This window comes from Rhizophagus irregularis, chromosome 1 (genome assembly GCF_026210795.1).
Source record: "Rhizophagus irregularis chromosome 1, complete sequence".
In the NCBI taxonomy this organism is placed as follows: Eukaryota; Fungi; Glomeromycota; class Glomeromycetes; order Glomerales; family Glomeraceae; genus Rhizophagus; species Rhizophagus irregularis.
This window is the reverse complement of record NC_089429.1, coordinates 490500-505088: the sequence shown is the minus strand read 5'-3', so window position 1 is coordinate 505088 and position 14589 is coordinate 490500. Positions and strand designations below refer to the sequence as shown.

The window sequence follows — 14589 nt, the reverse complement described above, 5'->3', positions numbered from 1 at the left end:
GCACGTCAACGGTTTACATATCTGCCAGATAACTAGCAAAGCATAAATGCCGATGGAAGTACGTACTCGACGTGACACAATTACGGGAGATAAACTTGATGACCCCGCAAGTACCCGATAAGTGACTTTAGTTATGCGAGTAAACCTTTTACACTCGAAATACAATCAGGGTCAGGACTTCAACGGTTTACATATCTTGACAACTAGCAACGATCATAAATGCCGATGAAAGTACGGACACAGTTACAGGAGATAAACTTGATAACCCCTCAAGGGTCACGGTTTACATATCTTGACAACTAGCAAAGATCATAAATGCCGATGAAAGTACGGACACAATTACAGGAGATAAACTTGATAACCCCTCAAGGGTCAGGACGTCAACGGTTTACATATCTTGACAACTAGCAAAGATCATAAATGCCGATGGAAGTACGTACTCGACGTGACACAATTACGGGAGATAAACTTGATGACCCCGCAAGTACCCGATAAGTGACTTTAGTTATGCGAGTGGACCTTTTACACAATCAGGGCCAGGACGTCAACGGTTTACATATCTGCCGGACAACTAGCAAAAGATCATAAATGCTGATGGAAGTACGTATTCGACCAGTCGACCTGACACAATTACAGGAAACCCCGCAAGAAAGTCGTAATTTAATTTGAAAAAGTATCCTTCTCATAAATAAATCTTGAGTCAAATAATAATAATTTTTTATTTTTTAAAAAAAATAAATATATATATAATAAATATCGTATAAATAAAAATATAAATAAAATAATAAAATAAATGAAATTTTTTTTTTTTCACAATGCATAATTTGCAGTAAAATCATTATAAAATGGTTCAGTCATTCTAACCATTACTTCAGAATATTTTCGAACTTTAACAAAAGATTCAAATTCTTTTGATTTTTCTTTTTCTTTTGAATTATTACCACCTAAATCCCATTCAAGAGTATCAGCACCTTTACCAATTCTATAAGAAAAATATTTTATACTAAACATTTCAATAATAAAATCTTTTAATAATTTTAAATTTTCATCTAAATAAAATTCTCTTGAATTTCTAAGTAATAATTTTTTTAAATTCTTAATATGTTTAATATTATTTAAAAAAATTTCAAGATTAATAGGATCAATTATTAAAAATAAATCAATATATTCTAAAGTAGGAGGTAATAATTGACCAAGTTGTTGTAATAAAAGGGTACTTGTTTTTTTCATATTTTGAATAACATTAGAATCATCATCTTCCATATAAGGAGTAGTTATTCTTATACAATCAATATCAAGGGTAAGATATTTTAAAGTATTACTAAAATTTAAAATCAAATCATTTAAATCTGGAATATTATCATGATTTAATTTTGTAAAATGAATAAATTTAATTTTTTCACAATAATGTAAAATACTTTGAAATATATCTTTTTTAATATCAAAATCTATTGATAAAATCAAATTTTCTAAATGACTACCAATTTTATGTAATAATAATTGATATTGTAATATATCAATATATAAATTACCACGTGTAATATAATTATTATTATTAACAATTGCTAAAGTTTTAATTCTAAGATTCTTGATTTCTGATAAATGTTGAACAATTTCCAATTTCAATACAGGATAACAATGAAAGAATTGTAAAGATTCCAAATTTTCAAGATATTCAAGACCTTGAAAAGATTGTATATTAGTAAAATGACATGAATCAAATATAAGACATGTTAAAGTATGAGCAACGCTTTTCAAGTTTGATAAAGAATCTTGAAAAACTTCTTTGTTGAAAGTAAAGGTAAGTTTTGAAAGTTGTTTTTGTGAACCAATGAATTTTGATAAATTTTTTGAAGCTTCAAAACTAAAATTTGGTATTACTTGAATTTTTAAATTTTTAATCAAGTTACATAATGATGGTAAAAAAGTAATTAAGGGTAATATAGACATTCTCTTCGATTCAGTAATTGTAAAACTTTGTCTTTGATAAGGTGGTAAACTATAATGAAAGGTAAAATTTTCAACTTCTGAAATAAATTTTGAATTATTTTTAATCATTTCATATACATCATACATGAAATCGAACCCATGCTTATCATTTTTACGATGAAGAATTATTTCAAAAGTATTTAATGTTGCAGAATTTGAAATAAATAATTTAATCAGAGCACAACAAACAAATCGTTTTAATCTGTTCGATTTTTCAAGTTTCGCATCTTGAGCCTTTACTAATCTTGTTAATTGACGATGAATATTAGGTTGATGTCGTGAAATTCGTCGTGATCGTGATCGTGGTTGTAATGTTGGTATTGGTAAAAAATTTAATGGTGGTGGTTCATTTAACCTTATTTTTTCTGATGGTGTTACTATCTCTCTTTTCAAATATTTAAAATTTGTTGGTAATGAATATGTTAATACAGGATATGTCCCACGTCTTGGAATTGGAAGTATTCTATTTTGAAAATCTTGTCGAATATTTCCACTACTATTTTTAATACTTGATGGAAGTGGTGGAAATTCGTTTGATATCCAAGATGGTAATATTACTGATCTTTCACATAAACGTGGTCGTGGTGTTGTCCTTCTAGTATTTTGAAGTGGTGGTAAATTACAATATAATGAATTTCCTTTCTTTCGATTCAATTTTGGTGTTTGTTCAGTAAATAAATCTATCCAATCAGATACAATTAAATCAAGTTTATATGTACTCAATGATTTAATAAAATGTGGATAATTAAATAAAGGTGATGATATGAAATCAATTCTATTGATTTCAAATACTTCTTTAAATATATTCTTATCAGCTTCACTAAGATAATATAAATAAAAATCTATAAAATGATAATTCAAATGTTTTTTATATTTAGAAATAGAAAATGGATCTCTCCATAATAATGGAATAGATAAACGACACCATATTCTATTTACTAATATACAAGAATATAATGTTGAATAATCATCATGAAGATATTGTAAAATTTCATTGATTATTTCTGGTAAATCTCCTAGAGATGATTTCATATATGTCATCGTTTTAGCAAGTTTAGGGGAAGGGAAAATTTTTTTTTTTTTTTTTTTTTTTTTTTTCTTAAGAAAAAAAAATTGAAACCGTCGATAAAAATTAACCCTTTTTTATCTTTATTATGTTATATAACCGGTTTGAGTACATAATCAACCACATTTAGTTACAATGATAAACAAGAATTTACATGTGAAATTCGAAACTTCTTCGTTGTACAATTCCTTCATGTCAACCAAATTTACTTGACGGTTAATTATTGATGTCAAGTCACATGATTATTTATTTCTCCGTTAGGAAAACAAGGAAATAGAAATACTGTAGGCTGTTGCCCAAACGTGACTATGTCCTGGCCATACTTCCAGGACATGGTTATCGGGTCTGATTTGGGATATCGATTAAAATTTCTTACAATCAAACTCGTTGTAAAAAGAAATTAATTTCTTGAATTGTGTAAATCTTCCTTTGAAATCATGTCATATATCATGTTTCACTTAACCTATCATATAATAGAAAGGAATAATCAATGTGAAAAAAAAATTAATTTTAAAAATGAGTCTTTTATAGTTAAGAGTTACGATCTGGTGATTCTGGTCAATCCGCAGATGTCAGATGGGTAATCACATGGACTTTTATACGATGTACTCGTGGGATACCTAAAAAAAATATTCGTTATAAATGTGCTTTTGAAATTTTGACCTCGATTTGGTCTCAAATCAAATTTGTGAACAACCCATGTCCTAATATTATATGGACAATATATGATTGGTTCTAATCTTGCCATGATAAATTGATAATGGTATATTTTTAGACTTTAGTAAATATTTTATAGACATCATATGGTATTTGCGATGCAGATTATTAACCGTTGTAACACTATAATTTAAAAATTTTACCTCCACGTGACCATTTAAGGGGCCGGTATGAATATTTTTTGGTCACGTGAGGTTAGAAAATTTGTTGGTGTTACTGTAGTGCTGCCAACCAATATTTTATTTAGTGGCTTTAATTTATTGGTTAACATATATTTATAATTATGCTTTACAAGAATTTTGATATATAATATTAAATACAGATAGTATAATTTTATCTACAACTTTTTCCAAATCATAATTATCTCAAATATCATCATTTTTAAAATTATCAAATATTTTATTATCAAACTTTCTTCAGTAATCTGTATTTTTTTTTTAATTTTTTGCTTTTTGTAATATTTTACATGCAAATATATGATTTTTTTTTTACTTTTAATACCAATCAGTATAATGAAAAAAAATAGAAGGAGATTTATTCCAATTTAAGAAATTTTGGCTTAAATTATAAATTTTAAAAGTTTTATCTGTTATTCTTTTAAAACTTTATACTTTAAAAAAATTAATTTTTTCTATTATTTTTTTTCTCTTTTTTTTTAGATATTAGCTTTAACTCTTCATTCTGAATCAGTAAGTTTTAAAAGTTTTGTTCTTTCAAAACTTTTTTTTAAAAAAAATATTTTTTTTTATGTACATATCAACTTAAACTTTTATATAATTTTTGTATAGTGACCAAATTTAATATATAATTAAAAATACCTGCTAATATTTAGAAAGTAAAAGAATTAAGCAAAATCTTTATATAATATAAAATTAAACATTTTTATTAATTAAAATTAATATTATATATATAGGACCCCGGATATCTAATATAAAGGTCATAATGGACTTTTGGCCAAAAACACCCCTTTTTGCTGAAACTCAAAAAATCGTTTTTTGTAAATATCTCAGCATCCAGTAATTCAATTTTAATGAACTTTTTTTTATTTTGTAGCCCTCATTTAGCTCTACAATTTAAAAAAAAGTTCATCAAAATTGGACCACTGGATGCCGAGATATTTACAAAAAACGATTTTTGAGCCTCCCGAAAAATGGGCCAATCTGCCGAAAGTGTGACTTATGACCTGTTTTGGAGATATCCGGGGTCCTATATATATTATTGGTTTAAAAAAAATCTTATCTAAAGATGGAAGAGTAAAGTTCCTTATAAAACTAATATTAGCTAATAATATCTGATATGTTATTATTTTAACTAATAAAATAAATTCATATAATAAATCAAATGCATAATAAATTAATATATATGATCTAATAATTGATTGAAAGGTTAAATATAAAGTTTTGAACAGGTTAATCAAATTCAGATTACCTAACAACTGAGTTGTTGACCTAAATTTACTAATTCAAATTAACATTGCAATTTGATATTAATACAGGTTGTAATATTAATATAACCTGAATAACCTGTTGACTTGAAACTAATTTTAGTAAAATAAAGAAAAATATTGCAATTTAATATTATGTTTCATAAGTTATAAAAATATGCTATATTATAAATCATAAATTAAAATTTAAAATACTAAAATATTACTGTACAGATATCAAATTTGAATTAATATAATAATAATTATTTTTACAAATATAATGTAATTTGCTGTATTATAACAGATATATTATATTATTTAATTAATATATATAAATTTATATAGTTTTTTATTATTAAAAAAAATTCTATTTAATATTTATATTTAAAAGTTTATTTTTACTATAATATTATATTAGTTAATTCAGATAATGAAATATTAGGTATTAGGTTATAAATTATTATAACATATTATTCAAATATTATAAATCTAATATAATTTAATGTGTAATATTAAAAATTATATATATTAGTATTTGATATAGTAATAGTTTTATCTGATAATATACTGATATTTACTCATTAAAATTTTGGAAAACTTATTGGTATTCAATAGGTTATTAATGTTTATATGATATTAGTCTAATATTATGTGTAATATATCAGTAAAACATATTAAATTATTAATATAAAATATCTAAACAGTAAAAATAATAAGTCTTTTTTTATTATTTTTATTAAAGGAATACTCTTTTTTTTTCAGGAATTTCAAAAGTAATTTCAGAATTTTGAAAATAATTTTGAAGTTTTGAAATAGTTTTGAAATTAACTTTATAAAATAAATTCAGTAAAAATCACTACTGATAAAATTTAGTAATATTTAACTTTAAATACTAAAGTAAAAATATTTTTTATGGCAAATCTCTATCAATATTAAAGCTAAAAATACAATTTACTAGTATTAGAATCCTCTTATCCTCAAAATAAATCTAATGATATAAATTTTATTAAAATTAAATTACTGATTATGTTAAAAATAGGAGTATATAGGATAATAAAATTTTGAAAATACTTCTATAATATACAACTTTTAAAAAATTTTAATATAAATTCTAAGTAAACTTAAATGTAAGTTGTATTATATTGTTTGCATCTTAATAACGTATACTTCATACTTATACATTTATTAAAATAATACTTTATAAACAGAAATAAAAATTAAACTTTATATTTTCATCAAAATAATATTTTATTAAGTAAAAATAAAAATCAGACTTCATATTTTTATTAAAATAATATTCTGTTAAATACAGACTTTATACTTATATCAAAAAGACGATGATATTTCATACTTTTATTATAAAAATAAGAATAGAAGTTAAAAGTATTCTGCACAATCAATTTATAATATAATGTGACTTCAATTGATTCTAAAGAATAAAAATATTTTTTGCAAATAACTTTTGATTTAGCAATTCAATTTTAATAATTTTTTTTATTTTAATCAGAATAATAAGAGTAAGGTTGCCTGCTAAAACTAAAAAGAAAATTCTGAAAAGTTTTAACCAATTAAAATTAATTCTGAAATTAAGGAGCATGCCAGAAATCAGCTGATTTGAAAGGGGGTGGGGGAGTCAAGCTTCAGATCAGGTCTATATATATCATGTGACATTTATATATCTAAATATAAATGTAAGTAATTTAATTATTTTTATATAATTATTATAATGCAATTATCTTGACTTCTAGTGATCCAATTTAATAAACTTTTTTTTAATTTATATTTCTCATTTAGCTCTACAAATCTAGCTTTACAAAACAAAAAAAAAGTGTGTTCAAATTGAATCACTAGAAGCCAAGATACTTGTATTTACATTATAATAATTATTATAATGCAATTATCTTGACTTCTAGTGATTCAATTTTAATAAACTTTTTAATTTATAGTACTCATTTAGTTCTATAAATCTAGCTTTACAAAACAAAAAAAAGTTTGTTCAAATTGAATCACTAGAAGCCAAGATAATTATAAATACTAATTATTATGTATAATATTTAATATTTAGTAATAGTAATAATTTTTTTAACTAATCAGATTTCAATCAGGTAGGGGTGGGGTTAAGGTTACTAATTGAGAGAAATTAGCTGATTTCTGATACGCCTCTAAGCCAAAACTCAATCTTAATTTTAGCTAAAATTAAAATTCAGCTGAAATTATGATATTATGTCATAATATTATACCAATTTTCCAAAAAAGAAATTTTATTTTTCAGTAAAATTGAAGAAATCAGTTATACAATAGTTATACAAATTTTAAAATAGAAATTTTAATATTAATTATTTTTCTAGCCAAAATTATATTCTAAAAATAGTTAAAATTATACTAATTTTGGTTAAATTTTGGATTTTTGGCAATAATTTTGGTATTATAAATTTTGGCAAATTTATGTTTGATTGCCTAAACTTTCAGTTACAAAAAATTTTGACCTTGACTTAAATTGCTTAATTTTGGCAAACAATTTTAAATAAGAGCTATTAATTAAAAAAAAATTATTAAAATCAAATCATTAAATTTTAAGATAATATTTTTTGAAGTTTGAATTAAGTTTGAATTAAGTTTGAATTGAATCAAATTTCAGAAAAAAAATTTAATTTGTATGAAATATTAACTTAAACTTCATATTTTCATCAGAAAAATTCTTTGCTAAATATAAAGAAAAATATAAAGAAAAGAAAAGAGAGAATTTTAGTAAAGAAAGTTATAAAAAAAAATAAGAATAAAAAGAAGTCATAAAAATAATATAATTTTATATGATATGACGTAAAAATTGTATTTTAATCACTAATAATTTCATATCAAAAATTATAAAATTATATATAACTATTTTAAAATTAATAAAAAAAGCAAATAAATTTTGTTATAAAAAAAAAGAAAGTAAAATAAGAATGCAATAATTTAATCCATTATCAACTAAACATATTTTAAAAAGTTTGAAAAACCTTAAAGCTAATAAATAACAATATAAAAAAACTTTTCAGGTTAGTTATAATAATTTTTGTATAAATAATTAAATATATAATTTTATTTATTTTATTTATTTATTTATTTTTTTATTATAAGATAAAGTTATCCAAATTTTAAAGAGTTAAGAATTTAGATAATTCTTTAATATTAGATAAGAATTATTAGATTAATATCAAAAAATATGTGATTTAAAACATATTTAGTAATAGATTTTAGTATACTAATATAGAATTGAAGAAGATTTTATAAAATTTTTATTACTATTAAAGGGATATATATAATATTTCAAAAAATTTCTATAAATAAATAAAGAACTGGTATAAATATTAAAAGGAAAAATGTGAATATTAATTTTATGTAAATTTACAAAATTATTATTATATTTGCAATAATACTAATATTTATTTATTATTATTTTATTTTATTATAAAAGAAAAAAAAAAATGGCAGAAAGAATTATATTATATAATAAATATTAGAAATTAGAAATTCCCTTAATAAAGAACAAAATTAAAAAATATAACTAACAAAAAAAAAGAATGTATCTTTTTAATGTGTTAAAATATAATATTTTATTAGAAATTGTAAAACCTGAAAAAGCTTAAAGACCTAAAAAAATATACTAAAAAAAAAAAGCAGATAAAAATAATAAACAAAAAAAGAAAATGGAATAGAAAAAGAAGAAAAATAAAATAAAACAGAAAGAAAAAAAAAACAAGGAGAAAGAAAAAAATGAAAAAATAATATAAATAGATAGTGTAACTATAAATATTAGTCAGTCCAATTAAAGATGTAGTATGTAATTGATAATTACTACCTTGTGTTGTAATAGTAAGGGTTGCAACCTATTACTACTTTTAAAGTTAAAGTGTTGTAATATTACAACACTTATGATTGTTCAAAAATTTTCTTTTTGAAAAATAAAAATTACAAAAATAAGTTTTTATAGAACAAATATCATTATAAAAATAAATAATTAATATATTATAATACATATTTGTATAATTGGAAATAATTACAATACTATATAATAATTACAATACTAATAGTAATTATAATACTATATAACAATTATAATATTGTGTTGTAATTACAACAAAAGTGTTGTATGTATGTTGTAATAGTTGCAACCTTACAACCTTCTAAAAATAATTACATATTACATCTTTAAGTCCAATCAAATTTATCACATGATGGGAATGAATAATTCATATAATTATATAAAATTTACTAGTAGATTAAATCATCTGGATTAAATCACTCTAGATTAAAATTAGTTTTATACTTCTTTCTTTATATCAATTTATATTAAATTATTATTAAAATAACTTTAATAGTTTTAATATTCACTAAATAAAATATATTTTTATTAAGATTATATAAATTTGTAAAATAAATTATTTGTAAATATCAAATTTACATTAAAGTTATATTATACAAATATCAGAAATTATTTTATATATTTAGAAATACATTATGCATTTATTAGAATATATTAAAATACTGATACTTTCTGATATAATTAATAAAATTATCTGATACAATTTAGCTGAAATATATATAGAATATTACCAATTTACACTAAAAATCAGTTAAAAATCATATAGATTTATTAGTTTTATTAATAATAAATAATAAAATTATTGAATATATAAAATTAACCTAGTAATCCTTTATCTGATTAGTATTAAATTCCAGTTTTAAACTTTAGTTTGAAATCTATAAAAAATAAAATTAAAGAATATTAGTAAATATTTTTATATAAAAAAAAACTCCAGTCACTTTCTCTATTCTTTAAAAATATATATTTGTCTTAAATTTTAAGTTTTAATTTAATGGATATTTTAGATTAATTTAAAGTATTCAGATTACAAGTCAGTTCAAATAAATTTAGATTTATATATATTATTTTATCTGTTTAAATTATTTTAGAATATCATAATTATAATTTGAAATGTTATAATTCATTTAGTTTATATGTAATTTACTATATAAAAAGTTAAATATATAATAATTGAATTTGAAATTTTATTTAGCCTAAAATAATTTAAATAATATATATATTTAATTAATTTAAGATTTTTTTAGATTTCAGATCAGATTAGATTAAACAAATAATTTGATATAATCTAATTTGATTTAATTTGAAAAAAAATTTTAGATTAGATTTATTAATTAATCTAATCTGATTTAACTTATTTGAAACTTTACCTAAATAAAATCAAATTAAATAAGAAATTACCAGGTAACTTATATAACTAATAGTCCTATTATTATATATTTCTGATAATATTTATATTGTTTTAATATTATTATTATTAAAGTAATGAATATTAAAGTAAATTTTTATTTATATATTAATCTATATATTATATTATATAATTGTCCAAAGTGTAGCGAAGGACATTAATGGTTAGACACATTGTAATGCAAGGTATATCTATCCATACGCATGATTAACCAATAAGATGTATTATTGATTATTATTACGTGATTAGATTTTTGGTGACGTGCCTGAGCCGTCTGACGGTATGATTTTAAATGAGTGCTTCAGACATTACAATAGATCCCGTTATCTAGTTAATAAAAAGATAATTTTCAATTATATTATAAATAATTGGTAAAGCAAGATTATTATTATTTAATTAAAATAATTCTTATTTATTACTTTGCAATTTAAAGTCTAAAATAAATCCAAATGTTCAGAATTCCATATATTATAAAAAATAAAAGAAGGAAAATTAATATAAAACATTTAAAATCAATATAATTAAAACTTATTCATCATGCAAAAAATAAATACTTATAATATAATTTATTATCTAAGCATATTATTTTCAAAAAAATCTAATTAAAGAAATAAATGATAGCTTGTTTAATGAAAATGAAAAGAAAATTCAGAATAAGTATTAAGATATTTTATATATTTTTTAAGAATTCTTTTTGAAGTATTTAAATTAGAAATAAATTAAATTTGATAGTTATATTAATATAAAGATTAATTATACCTTAAAAAATTGCAGTTTATATAGTTTATATTACAAAATATTATAGCTATTATGAATATTTGTTTTATTAGATTTGTATTATTAATTATTATAACAATAAAATTAAAGTTAAAACCAAAAAATATTTATAAAAAAACAATTAATTTTTTTTTTAAAAAAAAATTTGTAAAATACTTGTAAAATTTACTTTATAAATACTTTATATTAAAATTGAAGTTCCATCCATGATTTACTAATAACCTATATATAATGATAATTTGATATACTGATAAAATAACAGTATTAGTATATAGAAATTTAACTGTATATAATAATTAGTAAAACAATTGCAAAAAACTACTTAAAAAAATATATATATTTAAAAATTAAAAATATTATATACAGTTTATTTTCATTATAATGAATTTCAGTGAACTAAATATTAAAATTTATTATATAGTTAATACTTATTATATAGTAAAGTTTATTATAATAAATTTGGTTTATAATAAATTTTTTTATTCTTTTAGTTTACTTACTAATCATAAATCTTATTCATTATACAGTCAGAACTCGATATACTGATATTCGATATACTGATACATTATTAAAAACTTGATGTACTGATAAAATTTTACATTCCCATTATATGTGAGGACATATAAATATTGGTATAATTTGATATAACAATATTTTTTAAATTTTTTCTTATGAGTCCCAATATATCATTATATAAAAGTTTGACTATAATAAATTTAATACTAGATAAAACTAAAATATTTAGTTATTTAATAAAATTGAAATAGTTTAAATATTTAAAATTAATAGATAAAATGTTAAAATTCAATATTCTATAATATTTTTATGGATTTTTTATAAATTTCCATTTTATTAAAATATAAAAAAATTTATAAAATTATTATATATATATAATATATTTTTATAATAAAACTATAATTTATATAATTAAAATTAAATTAAAAATTATTACTATAAAATTTAATTAATGATAAAACTGAAATTCTGCAAAAAAATTAAAAAAATTTAAAATTAATAAGAGTTTATGCAGGTATCACTATATATAAATTTGAAAGAAAAAAATAAAGATAAATAATAAAAATATACAATTTTAACAGTTTAATTAATAATTTAAATTTAGTTAAAATTTAGATATCACTAGGAATTTAATCATTAATTTAGATTTAGTCAAATATTTAGTCAAGTATAAAATTTAACAAAATATTTAGTTATTGCAAAAACAATTTAGGCAGGCATTATTAATTTCAATATTAGATATAGTAAACTTTTTAAAAATTTTATATAGAACTAAATTTATATTTATTATAATGCTTCTCTAGTATAACCATCAGAAAAAGTTCATATATACATGACTTGTAATTCTAAGGTAGCTATGAAATTTGCAGTATGCAATTATTTTTACTTATTGTTGATCAAACTCAACACTAACTCCAAAGGTGAAAGTTTCATCCTAAACTAACCTTCCTTACCCTAACTTTAAGATACTTTAATGTTAACATTATCTTCAAGGAAAAGTATTTCAGACTAAACTAATTTTTTTTTACTCTAAAATACTAAAATACTCCAACACATTAATTTAAATTAAAAATGATTATTTTGGAAATGTAATGAAATTTATATAGATGTTAATTTATATTTTTTTAAATTATTAAATTAAAATTAATTATTATTTTATTAAAATAGAATGCCCTTTTCTAATGATTTACTTCCTTATTTGACGCATTCTGCTTATCACCTAAAGGCAATTCTCTTGTCACTCGCTCAATATCCTGGTTATCTCTTTTCTTTGACATAAACTTTAATTTATCATGAACTTTCCATCTAAATTCTACACCTCCGAATAATAAATTCAAGTTCTGTACGTTGAAATATCAGAAACCATTTTTTAGCAACGAAGGACTATATAAGTGACGCAAAAAAATGAATTATTCCGGCACGTGACAATTAACCAATCATTATTGCAGATTTTACTGACTTTTAAAAAAAAATTAGGTAACGCATTTCTTTATTAAGTAAAAATCTGTACATAGTACAGTAAAGATTATATATATTGACTTTAATCTTTGAAATTCACATATAACATTATACTTTATATACCTTTAAGTAAACTTGTATTATAATATAACTATGCTTTTTGGAATCAGATACATCTGCTGGTTTGAATGAGGAGCTATCCTAGAAATGTTTTATGTTTACGTAAAATCTACTGCTCCCAGTGAGTTTAAACAAGAAAAAAAAAAATTAAAATATAATTATAACTGTTAACAAATATAGTAACAAATAAGAATTTTCTTTGCGATATCACTTTATTATTCACCTCAAAGATAATACGAAACGTACGATGTGACAATCGGGACATCCAATCGGAATGATCTTTAGTAAAATTTCCGATTTCAGGTGCTCATTTAGTTCATGTTTCCCCAATCACATTATCACCATAATGCAACTATCGGTTTTAACTTTAAACTTTCCATTATATAAAATTTGTGTTACCATACTTTTTAAATCACGGCTAATTAAGTTTAATCTTTGATGTGTTGATCTAGATTTTTCTAATTTCCAATTTCCCAAATTTATCTATCTATACAATTTTGCAAAATTAATTAAATATTTAATTAAAATGATATCTCGTTCTATAATGTTTCTATACTAAACCAAAATAATTAAAAGAACCCAAAAAAATAATCTAAATTTTTTATCATTCCAAAAAAAAAATATTTTTTTTTCTTGCTTTTATAATGTCTATAATTACGCCCAAACTACACAGCCACATAATCGAATAAAAAATAAGCATTCTATTGGAATAATCAATCCCTTTTTTTTCCCAATTGTTAGACACGACGATCCTCACGGAAAATTTAAAGCTGTGATAGATAACATAATCAAAAATGCAAATAATACATTTTGTAGATATCACAATATTATGATTTGCATATTACTATATTACTATCTATACGCCAAAGATATATGTGACACAAAAAAAAAATCATGTTACAGGCGCAGTAATATTAATCTATGAGTTATTAATCTATATTCCTTCCTATCTGGTAAAATTGGAAGAAATTAATTGGTGTAAATAATATTTGTTATATAGTTTTTTCCTGCCTAAATTTAATCTAAACCTGCATCACTAGCAAAATTTAGCCTGTTTTACAAGTTGCTTGAAATTAGGTAAGTTATACTAAAATTCGTTAATTAATATCATACAATATGTACAATGTATAATTAATAAAAAGTAACATAACTCGACATGATTGTGAACTAGTAATTTTTTATTTTCTATAATTGAACAAAATTTCTTGTTTATATTGCCAAACAAAGTCCTTTCTCATAGTCTGTAATTC

At 21.0% G+C, this 14589-nt stretch overlaps 1 protein-coding gene across 1 annotated transcript; it reads right to left on the bottom strand.

Annotated features, from left to right (window-relative positions):
* Window positions 1–697: 697 nt before the first annotated feature.
* OCT59_000087 (uncharacterized protein) lies at window positions 698–3110 on the bottom strand. The gene has a single exon (XM_066138584.1). The coding sequence runs from the start codon at window positions 3028–3030 to the stop codon at window positions 811–813; it is 2220 nt and encodes a 739-aa protein (XP_065988064.1). The 5' UTR covers window positions 3031–3110; the 3' UTR covers window positions 698–810.
* Between the last annotated feature and the right edge of the window lie 11479 nt (window positions 3111–14589).

Excerpts from the sequence above, each read along its gene's own strand:
- OCT59_000087 (XM_066138584.1), bottom strand. The coding sequence starts at position 3,030 with ATGACATATATGAAATCATCTCTAGGAGATTTACCAGAAATAATCAAT.